This window comes from Pelodiscus sinensis, chromosome 9 (assembly GCF_049634645.1).
Source record: "Pelodiscus sinensis isolate JC-2024 chromosome 9, ASM4963464v1, whole genome shotgun sequence".
NCBI lineage: Eukaryota > Metazoa > Chordata > Testudines > Trionychidae > Pelodiscus > Pelodiscus sinensis.
In genome coordinates this window covers 18,352,853-18,365,037 of record NC_134719.1, presented here as the reverse complement: position 1 = coordinate 18,365,037, position 12,185 = coordinate 18,352,853, and the positions used below count along the sequence as shown (strand labels likewise).

The following is a 12,185-nucleotide window of genomic DNA, read 5'->3' as shown; positions in this document are numbered from 1 at the left end:
TGCACCTGGTGGCGGTGGGAGGAGGCGGCACTGGGGCTGAGGAGCCCACACACGCAGGACTCAGGTGGGAGCTCAGATCCTTCAGGGCTTTGCACCCACGGGGACTCGGTCTGGAGAGAGGGGCCAAGCCACCATGGCACTCACCCCCCCAAAGGCGCCATAGACTGGACCCCCCACAGGACCCCAGCTCCAGCAGAGCTGGACACCCCATAGTCACCCCCTCCGCCTCGCCGTGTCCAGCATCCCTGTGTCACCTCCCCCATTTATTTGAAACCCCCCTAAGCCACACTGACCCCAGCCATATTCCCATGGGCACCCTGCCCCCATCTCCCTGAACCCCCTCAGCCACTCAGCCCCCCAGCTTTATCTCCCAGCATTCCCTGCCCTTGGCCAGATACCCTATCCCAAGCCCACTCCTGCACCCTTCTTCCTGGCCAAACACCTATCCCCACCCTGCTCCTACATCCACCTTTGCTCCTTGTACCCTCCCACCTGGCCACACGCTGCAGCTCCCTTGCTCCTGCTCCTGCTCCCTACCCCGGGCCAGATACCCTACTCCCAAACTGCTTGTGCACCTACCTCCCACCCAAACCTTGCAACCTTTCCCCATTCTGCACCCCACCTCTCTCCCAGATCCTGTACCCCATCCCTATCCCACTCACTGACAGCCCTGTCCTGTACAATGAACTCATTTTTTGCCCCCCACCTGAGAGCCTAAGCGAGACCATAAAATCCACTAACTCTGGAACCCCAGAAAAGTAAATTTGGCCTATGGAAAGCCCCGAACCTCAATCTTCCCTGTCCCTTCCCCTCATCCCAAAGGGATGGCGTGTCAGAGGAGTGAGAGGTCTCAGTTGGGGGTTTTTGGAGGAGTTTTTTTGCATCTCACTTGTATGGTCCCCAACTGATTTTTCTCTGGGCCAGTGGCCCCCGACACAAAAAAGGTTCCCCACACCTGCCATAAATGAAGAAAACATTGAAACCTTGTATGTTGGACATGAATGAATATTTTACTTTATTCAAAATGTAGTTTGATAAACTAACAGGAGAAAGTTAAAATACTTAATCGGTTTAATAATTTAAATGAAATCATTCTCCTTAGCTGCAGCACTAACAAAATGGCCCAGATGTAATTATGTAATTAAAAGTGAGTTTCCATTAGCAACTGGTGGTCCGTGGAAAAGTTTACATTAAGCCAGGTGGTCCACGGGGCAAAAAGTTTGAAAACCACTGACCTATATGCTTTAACTACAGTAAAGCGGTTACTTTGAATTAAGCATTGCACAGGTTTTGCGTGGAAAATTCACAGCACTGGAAGGAAATCTGGCTGTACAGAGTGTCCTCTTCCCCTTCTGGAGCAAAAAGAAATGTTTGGCTTTGCAAAATGTGAAATGCTTTACACTGTAGGTGGGGTTTTTCTGTCACACAGAACTTTGTGCACTATGGAGTGAATTAAGCTGCCACTAGATGGCAATATAATTAAACACACTTAGGAGAAACGTGACAGAAAAATTAGTAACTGGAGCTATAAACATTCTCTATTCTACAGTTCTGTTTTTTGCTTGTTTTCAGTTACAAGTCAAGATTAATAATAGTATAAGTTCAAGGTTTACCCAAGTGACCGTTCAGTGGACACATAGGATCTATTATGAACCCTCCAGCAGTAATTTTGTTTTGTTGTATCTATCTATAATTATACTAAACTCTTGTATTAGAGTTACAATGTGAGCCAAAAAAGAAGAAAAAAAAAGTTCAGTGGTTGTCTGGTAGATTACATTAAAAAAAACCTTGTCCTGTCTCTCAGAACAACTATAACAGACTTTAAAACTAAAAGAGAGCAACTGAGGTAAATCAAACAAATCCAAGCAGCGCTCTGGATGTGGTACAACTGATTTGGGCCTTTAGAATAAATTCATCCGTGACCAAATTGGTGGGTGGCACAAAAACTGGCAAAGGTAGCAAACATGGGAGGCTACTACCAAGTAGCAAAGCGACTTGGAAAAATTAAAGTAGTTGGAGCAGAATGCAATGAGGACAGAACTGGTAAAACCCTACACCAAGATAGGAGGAAATTAAACCAGATGATATGAAATAAAAGAATGTAACCAAACATCCTCACCCAGTGTACTAAAGGCAGGAAGTGTTTTGGTTTGTTTCTTTACATCTCATTTCCTTACTGCTGCCCTATAAAGTCTTTTTCTATATAATCAAGAGGTATAGTTACCATAGAAGAAATACAAGATTCAAGACTGAGTGTCCAGCAGAGGTGGTCCACAGCCGCTAGATGAGATTATACTTTGAAGGTCTATATAGAATACAGGGTCTCTGTTATTTTCAAAGTTGGGTGAGCTATGTATGCTGGGAAAGTGAAATTCTAAAGGTGGTTCTTCTCTTTTATTTAAATAATACACCCAAGCATTTAAATATAACTTCAACAATAAACATTTTATTCACAAAAATATATACAAAATTACTCTGCCGTTGTTAGAAAGCACTGTTTAAAGTAACATTCTGAGAAGCAAGAAATAATCACTCACATAATTGAAAATATTCTAAAAGTGAAAGCTACATAAAAAATTTAGTTCACTGCTTTGACAAGGAACCCTCCTCTGCCCCAACATTCTATTGCACATTCAAAGTTAGGGGTAATTAGACAAAAGAATGACTCAAACTGAACAGACTAATAATCCACAAGTATACAGAATATAGGAAAAAGCAATTCTTGTTATTCTAAATGATTCACATTACCTATATCAATTGCAATACAAAAATAAAATGGACATCTAACCTTTACAAGCAAATGACCCGTAACAGTAATAATGCCACCTTTAATTAATATAATTTTAACCTAACTGGGTTATACTCTCAAATGCTATTCAGAATTAATTTGCAAGCCTTCAGTTCTAGCTTGTATAGTTATTTACTTCAGAAGTCATAGATGTGCTCGTGTTTACCAGACAATTTAAACTAAAGGCTTTCCTGATGGATATGTAACCACAGCACAAAAATCACTCTCCAGAATTTGCAATCTTATTGGCAGTTTTAGCAGTGTCAAATGAAGGGAGTTATAACTCAATTATTTTTAGCACAAGTTGAGGTATATTGAGAGGAGAGTATTTTACTGCCACTAACTTGTGCCGTCCTTTTGCTGGGTCAAGTCATAGCTTATGGTACATCTGTGGAATAGTGCCCAAAAGAATCTCTGCAGTGCATCTGTACTCCACAGCTATGATCCTTCCATTCCTCTTGGAGGGGACTCTTGTCTTTTCTCTGAATGTAGATGACTACCTAACCGGGGTTGACTGATTTTCAGGAGTCTACTTTACTGAAGATCTATATAGGCTGACTGAGGGATACTAGCAACTAGGGGAAGAAAATGTATGTTGAAGATGACAGAAGAGAATTCTGTCTCTCAGCAACCCTCCTTCTCTGCCCCATTCACCCAGTTCCCCACAGGATGATGTCTGGCTCCCTCTGCTGACCATCTCTTTTCCCCCCATCTTTCTATTATCCTTGGCCTACAGCAACTTCCCTAGGCTAATAGGAAGAAAGAGGGGTCAGACTCCAGGAAATTCTGCTCAGGAGGAGAGAGATGGAGCAGGAAACATATTTGCTTGAATATTTTGTCTTTTTTCCATGTCAGTCACCTTCATTGCTCCTCACAACTTGGGAGGATGCATCCTTCCACTGATGGGTGATGGACTAGGCCTGAGGACATAACCCTTGTACACTAGTCTCAGTGGTGTTACTTCAGCTATTCCTTAAACTTAAACATGTTGAAAGATCTGGCCCAATGCAACTAATACAGGATTTCAACTTCTTATATGTCCCTATCTCAGCAGTTGAATCCATTTAAGTTATGTATATTTGTAGGGTATTTAACTTACATTGTTGTATGTGCAAATGAGATCCAGAATCTCCCTCCCCAAAAAGCATACTTGCAAATATTACTTCAATGCAACTTGTAGACTATGGGCCAACCGATGTGCACTTTGAAGATCAAGATTCAAATTCTCACTACTGGAATAAACAGGAGCAACTGCATTGTTCAGTGGAGTTGTGCTCACTTATAGAGGTGAATCTGACCCCAAATCTCTGATGGTCACACTTCTACCCTGAGATCAAGAAAAATGACTATCTGAAATGTACAGTTGGCCCATAAATGGACGATCATTCAGTTGACTGGTCCAGAATTCTGTACAGAGTAGAACACAGAGAATCAAGCAAAACCAACCAACCTTCAAAGAAAATACCAGTAGACTCTCCCTTGACTTTCTATGTCATTCTCTTTACAGTTCTCTCTGAGTAATATGGTGAATCATCCTTCCAAAATATTTCATAACTGTATTTGCTTATGCACAAAATCCACTTGTCCATCCTTGTAATTAATAAAACACTAATGATTTTGCTCACACTTAAAATGAATATATTGTCAATCCCAGGCATGTTACATTTTGTGAAGCTGTTGTTAATGTAGAAAAGGATTAATTTAAAAAACAATTATCTGAGGTGACATGACTGATATCTAATTTCTGTTAAAGTACAACAGAATGAGGAAAGATTGAAGGAGACTCATTAGATTTCAAGAAAAGAATGATATAGCTGCTGCCAACTCTTAATCCTTACTGTCAAAGAAAGCAATGCTACACACTGCCAGCCATAGCAGCAATAAATTACAGGGGATTAAAGGAGTGCAGCGGCAGAGTAGCAGATGGTGGATCTAGGATATGCAGGTGTTTCCTTTTCACAGATGAGTGTAGAGATAAAGAGTGGGATCAAGTGTTTTATACAGATGAAGCTGCAGATGTCATGTAGTAAAATGGGGTGGTACAGATGTCTCCTGCCTTACCCCACAAAGGCCAGGGAAAGAATCAATTTGAGCCATCAAAAACATAGGAATTTAGAGGTGGTTTGGAGGCTGATTTAGCAAAAAGGGATAAAACATTCAATACACAAAATAAGGGATTAAAAGTTGTATAAATTGTACAGTGGCTGCCCATACAAGCTTGCATTCCCTCCCCACAATTAAATAAAGGCACTCACAATTTTCTTTCACTACTTGTACAAAATTCTGCAAACACCAAGGCAGTTAATTTTTAAAGGATAGCAGTTGTTATGCGCAGTTGGGTAGAGGGAAGATGGCTGAGACCACAAAAAGTGCCCCAGAATAAGGGCAAGATTTTTCAGAGGCACAAAGTACTTGAAACGCCTACCGACTTTAACTGGAGCTGCAACCTCTAACCATTTCTGAAAAATCAGGCCCCCAAATGCTTCCAAGCCTCCACTTTGATTTGAGCATTCTGGGTGGCAAAATTAGCCAAGTAACATAAATGGAAGGGCACAGTGTTCTGAGTTTAGAGGCATTGCAGGGGAGGAAATTAAGGAGGCTGAAGAAAGAAGGGCCACGTGGAGGGTGTGATGATTCTACACTGGAGATGTTCATTGCAGCAACGCTTAGCCATGTTATTTCATACTGATCCAAAAAAGATCAATAGTAGACAACTCAACTGATTCTAAGATACGCATATTCACAGAACCAGGAGAATACCTTCTGATTTAGGGTCCACTCCAGGAAAGCCCTTTAGACTCTTTGACGTTCAATAGGATGATTCACATGCATAAAGCTACACATTTTTCTGGATCAGAGCCTCTCATAGCAGTGGTCACCATTAGGATTTGCAAAAATGCAGTAGCTCTTCATTTACTTGAAACGCTACCAGCTAGCTTTGGTATTATGAAAATTTTGGACAATAGCCAGAGTTGCAAGCCAAATGAAACTCAATGAGACACACATCTTTACAAATTTCTCTTATTGCAGTCGTTTCAATGAACTGAATCCCTTCTGCCTCCAGCATCAAGTCAGAGCAGCACAGCTTGCAGCAGGCGATTCTTCAGGGCTGGGATGGGAAAGGATCCTTCACCCACACTGTGGAATGGTTTTGCAGTTGCTCTGTAGCAATTACTCCACTGCTAGCCTGCAGCAGCTCACAACACTTCCTACATGCTGGCTGAACAGGAAGCAAACACTCGTGCCTCTACCAGACCTGCAACTGCTTCTCCCCAATCCAGTTCATGCTGCACAGGAGCATAGGAAGTCCCCACAGAGCCGGGCTCCACTGTACTCCGGGGCTGTGTCTACACTGAGGGTTTTTTGTGGAAGAGGAAATACAACTGGACCACTCATTTGCATATCTCATGCTCTTATTTGCATATCTTCCTCCGATTCTTTTTGCATAAGAGGTTTTTGTGATAAAAAGCCCTGTGTAGACAGGGCCCTTTGTCGGGAAAAATACCCCTTTTTCGCAAGAGACCGTAAACCTCATTTTTTGAGGAATAAGGGATCTTGCGCAAAAGGGTATTTTTTTTCTGACAAATAGCCCTGTCTACACAGGGCTTTTTATGGCAAAAAACTCTTTCGCAAAAAGGATCAGAAGATATGCAAATGAGAGTACGAGATATGCAAATGAGCACTCCATTTGCATTTCCTCTTCCGCAAAAACCCCGCATTATAGACGTAGCCTGGGATGCGTGTTGAACCTATGCAGGGTTCCCTCCACATAGCACAACCACACAGGTTTCACTGCCTGGGGCCTTCAGAAGGTATGCAGGAAGATGCAGGATTTGCAGGAATAGCCGTCAGAAGTGCTGCATTATAACACCGAGGGCTACTTGTCACTCAAGTGATGAAATGCTCATGTGTTATCTAACTGGGCAGCTGGAGACTGATATATTTACACGGATGTCAGTAAGAGCTTTTCATGTATTTTACTAATGTTATCTTTAAATTCCCGTGTCTAACGCCACATATAAGACTGAATCCTTAAGGCACATCAATGAGCCAGACCAAAAGGTCACTGGTCAACAGAAGCCCATTGACTTCAGCGAGCTTTGCAACAAGACTTTGCCTAAATTCTCAAGTGACTAGCGATTTTGGGTGCTCAACCTGAGATTTTCAGAAAGCACAAGGCACCCCATTCTCTGACCATCAGACCTTTTTCAGGTGTCATATCAGGCCTCTTGAAATGGAAGCACCCAAAATCACCAGTTACCTTTGAAAACATAAAAACTTCGCTCAGAGCTCTTTCACTCTTTAGCATATCCTAGTTAAATAAAGTTCTGCTACATAACTCAACATTTTTGTTGTTCTTATGTTGCCTTTTGGGTAAATTTTGGAATAATACCTAAACTTAACACCTTTACATATTTGAATACTGCTTAGTAATTAATTACTATCTGAAAAATTCTCAGTATAAAAATAATTAGTCATTATAAGTAGAAAATACATATTTGGTTTAAGAATAAGTTTGGATTTTTGTTTTGTAATTTAGCATAGAAAATTCAGTGTAGACTTAATGCCCTGTTTTCTGAGAGTCCCTACTTCTTACCCTTTTTCAGCTGGGTTCAAGATATAAAGAGGTGAGGTGACATGACTAGTTTGAGCTCACATAGAGACTCTTAATCCCAGTAGAATTAAATCTATAGAAAGGACACTTTGGCTCCCAATCTTTACTAGTTTGCCATTTGACCACACTAGCTTCTTATCATTGCTTTTCTATAATAGGGTCTCATGAAAAGGACTGAAATTCAATGCTATATTGTGGTACCTTCACTATTACAGCCTCATTTTCCAAAAGGGACGTCCAAAAAGTGTGTCCATTTGATTTCCATGTGCATTATTTTGCTTAGGCAAAAATACACAAATGGTGAGGCTATAAAGACTTCTACAAGAAATCTGACTCCTGTTCCCTTACTGCATTAAATGTGTATCTCTAGCCAAAAGGGATGCTGACAGCTTCCACGGGCACCTCGGAAAGCTAGGAGGGGCTGGCTCCATGCCCCGAGAAGGGGTGGAGACGGGACAGCCAGCCTTCCGTACTGTCTGGAGCATAGTGTGCTCTCCTCCCCCCGCAGCCCTCAGACCCACATGGAGAGTGCAGTGTGTCACTGCAATAGCAATTTAAAAAGCCTGGGGCTCGAGCTGCTGCCATTGCAACAGCCAGAAGCCCCCGGTCCCTTTGAATCACTGGGCCATGGGGGTAATGTCCCTCCCCCGCCATCCCATGCACGGGCCAGCTAGCCACTGATGCATTCTCTTACAGTTGGCGATGCTTTATACACTAGTGAACTACTTAACACACTTTCACTTGATTAACAGATACAGTTTCCTTGTAACTATCTGCTTCTTGTGGTAGGTGCTTTTATTTTTATGTAGAAGGGATAGGATGATGGAAGCGAGGCCTGAACCTTTACCTATACTGATAAATGTCTCACTTTCAAAAATGTACTTAGAAATAAATTCCCTTAACTTTTTTAAAAACAATGACTGATATAGCTCTGGCTTCTTTTTTACATGTTCAGTGTTATGCAGATCCCATCTAAACAGTGTATACTCACTATTATCCAGAATAAGTATGTAGGGGCTTGTGTATAACACCACCCAACATAAATAAGCGTGGTGAAGGGGTGCACTGGTTCTACAGAAGCATTGTATTATACATAAAAGCAGGGCTGGAGACAGACTCTACTGGGTCCTGGGTTATATGTGTGTGTGGGGAGGGCGGGGGGGAGTTCAGCTCAGCTCTGACCCCCCTCTCTCACCCCATCCACAGGGGGCATGACATTGGGCAGAAGGGGCAGGACTGGAGGCAGCCAGCCCTCAGTGCTGCCCAGACCATGCTGTAAAGGGCTCCAGAGGCAATTTAAAGGGTCCAGGCTCCAGCTGCTGCTACAGTAGCAGCGGCCCAGAGCCTCTTAAATTGCTAGGCCCAGTGGCAATTGCCCTCTTTTATCCCCCCTCCCATTGGCGGCCCTGCATAAAGGTATTTAAATTGGAAAGGGAGGTCTTACCACACTAGTCTGAGATGAATATACTCTCTACACGTACATACAAGTGTGCATACACACAGTGAGTAAGCAGGGCAATTTAACGAGCTGCTAACTATCGGGGGAGGGGAGGCACTGTACAGCAGCTCCTCTGCCTTTTGTTTGATTGAGGTGACAAACTCTCCCCACCACCACCCTGCTTTTAATTTTCTTGGCTGCTCTGAGGGTCTGTGGAGGTGCCGAAGACATATTTGGCACTGGCCAGCCAGACCCCTCCAGCCAAGACAGTGCTCATACATGTGTGTGTTCCCCCCACCACAAAAACCTGGCTCCCTGTTACCAAACCAGTTAGCTGAACAAGTGGCTTCTCCTTTGGGCAGCCCATTGTTATGCGGAAATGCTCCCAAGAGGACTTTTTTCACCTTTGCATTTCAGAGCTACAGAGCTGATCATGCAAGCGGGAGGGCTCAGGCGGGTCATACTCCCTACGGCAATGTTTCTTAAACTTTTTAAGATCGAGGAACACCAAACAATAATTTCTTTTAATGGGGTACAACAAAGATTTTTCTGAGGAGCCAAAAAAAAAAAAAAAAAAAAACCTGGGAGTCAAAATGCGCAACTTCCCCAGAAAGACTGCCCTAATAACAGTCTGTTACATGGAGCTGAAAACGTAGACCACAAAAAGTAAGGATAATAATAAACAAATGCTAAATAAGGTCATGTGTCTAGCCAAGAGGGAGGGTAGACGAGGTGTGTTGGGGAAGAATGTCTGGTGAGGAGCAGGTATCGGGGCAGGGTGTCTGGCCAGGAGGCAGGGTAGAGGAGAGTCTCGAGGCAGGGTGTCTGGCCAAGAGGGAGGGTAGAGGAGGTGTGTTGGGGAAGAATGTCTGGTGAGGAGCAGGTATCAGGGCAGGGTGTCTGGCCAGGAGGGAGGATGCAGGAGGGGACTTGAGGCAGGATGTTAGAGCAAGCTGGGAATGTGGGGTCTTGGCAGAGGGAGGGGAGTGAGGGGGGGTTGGGTGCAGGGTCTGGGCGTGAGGGGTGGACGCTTACCTGGCTTGGCACCCTGCTGCAGCAGAGAAAGCCTCCAGGGAGCATGTTCTTGTTCTTCGGGGGGGAGTGAGGTAGAGAGCTCAGTTCCCCTTCCCCACCCCCATGAAGCGGGGAACCCAGTGCAACTGCAGCAACAGGCCAGGCTTCCTGCTGGCGGGGGGGGGGGGGGGAGGGGTAGAAACTGACCGTCCCAGCCAGATTAAACTGTCACTTCCCCAGCAGGCTGGGGAGGGGCACAGGGGAGAGAGAGCAGCAGCGCATGGGACGGGGCAGCAGAGCCCAAGCGCACCCCGAGGGGAGGAGCAGCAAAGTTTGAGTGTGCCCCAGGTGGGGTGGGGGGCAGAGCCTGAACCGGGTTCCCCACAGGTGGCAGTTTTAAAACGCCGAGGTCTGGGAGTGGCTCCTCAGCTCCGGCCACCCCTCCTCCTCCCAGCAGCAGCAGCAGCACACGTGGAGGAGATGGAGGCTGTGCAGCACTGGAGGCCTGGTGGGACAGGCACCATCCTGTGTGTTGGGGGGGAAGGGGAGGCAGCTGCAGCGGGAGCTGTCTACAGGCTCTGCACGGGGCAGGGAGCAGAATTTTTTCTGTTCTCTCTGCGGCACCCCTCCGACTGCCTCGCGGCACACCGGTGTGCTAAGGAACACACTTTAAGAAACGCTGCCCTACAAGGCAGCTCACTATCAACTTTCCCCTCCAGCTGGGGAAGCATGGGGTACTCCAGCGTCGGCACAGCAATAATTCTGAACCCTTTGCTGCTGCAGCACGTAGAAGTTGGTGAAGGGAGAATGCTGCCATCTCCGAGCTTTTTTAAACATGTTTGGTCTCTGCCTTCATCCTTACTTCTACTGAGAGTTGTGGTTCTATTGCCAGATGGGCCCTTTGGAACCATATGCTGGGACTGTTGTCTGCTGGTCTTTGGTGTTGGGGAACTGCCCATTCCCCACTTACAATGGGCTCCCCTCTCCCAGGAGTGGAGAGGTTTGGTAGCCATGTCCAGGACAGCTATAAAGTTGCCAATGGCTTGGCTCCAAGACTGGCTTTCCACTAGGATCTGACCTAACAAAAGGTACATTTAAATGAAATGCCTCCTTTGGAATCCTTGTCTAAGGAGCTTTCAAAACCAGTTTTCTTATGTGAGTGTCCACAACGAGACACGATTGAAGAAGCATGTAGAGTAGGCACCACAAATAGCCAATTACATACCAGATGTTAACTTGAAACAGTGAAATGAAAGCCCCGATCTGAGGTTTTAATCAGGCCAATAATATGTGGAATTCTGTGGGTCCAAAGTGCTGATTTATATATCACTCAAATGTAGGCACAGGCATCCAACTTCAAAATGTGGACACTGCAAGTCCAGTACATTAAGAGTTTCCTGAGGGAGAGATGCAGGGACAGGGAGTGGGAGATACTGACCCTTCAGAAAAATATTAACAGCAGCAATCAGATAGAAATATGGACTATGTTTTTATAGCTTAAGTTTGGTCTCCGCTGTGTCTTGCAGTTTAATTCTAGTTGCCTGAAATTGTGGCATGTACGGTATGAAGGTTTTAACCGAGCTTTCATATGTAAGACTATTTTTGATAAAGGGATTTAAATCAGAAGAAGTATCCTGAAGAAACCCCATGTCTTTGAATAAATCATTTGTGTGAAGATGACACATCACTCTAGAATCTTCTGTTAAAAAAATATCATTTTCATTTTTCTTAACTGATGTTAGCCCTAAGTAATACAGGCTTCTTTCAGGACTGTCTCCATCACTGAAGGTCTCATCATGGTCTGAAGGTTCTGAAAAACCCTCAGAAGAAACAACGGAAAGAGATATAGTTTTGCTGGGTTGGCTCAGCTGTTGCTCAGGTAATATTAGAAATGCACAATTCTCCACCTCCCAAGATCTAGAGAAAGGATCTGTAACTAAGGAATCTTTACCTAGGAAGCATCCATTAAATGAACCACTTAGATTCTTTTGCTGTTCATAAAGCCCACTTGATTTGCAGTGACTAATAATTGTAGCATACTTAATATTGGACTGTCTTGTAATTCCTTCACTGACTCTGTCAACATGGGAACTTTCAGAAAGGCTATTACTGAAATGGCTGCTAGAACAAGCCGAGTCATGCTCAGCGTCTTGAGTCTTTGTGAACATTGAATCAACTGTTAATAAATCTTTCTTGTCTTCACTTTTCAATGCGTTAGCAACATTGATGTCTTCCAAAACTATTTCTGGTTCCAGAAAAGGCCCAAATGATATTGCTTCAGGATGCTTGATAAAAAGATGCTCAAAAGTTTCAGGCTAGAAGAAAAGACA

General features: G+C 44.2%; 1 protein-coding gene across 5 annotated transcripts in view; it reads right to left on the bottom strand.

The window, feature by feature from the left end:
- Window positions 1–6,466: 6,466 nt before the first annotated feature.
- The window catches only part of LEPR (leptin receptor), a 66,123-nt gene continuing 60,404 nt past the window's right edge, over window positions 6,467–12,185 (bottom strand). For all 5 annotated transcript variants that reach the window (XM_075936173.1, XM_025185634.2, XM_006125028.4 and 2 more), the window contains exon 19: window positions 6,467–12,170. In XM_075936173.1, coding sequence (XP_075792288.1) covers window positions 11,346–12,170 — 825 coding nt within the window. In that variant the 3' untranslated portion in view covers window positions 6,467–11,345. The remainder of the gene's footprint in view (window positions 12,171–12,185) is intronic.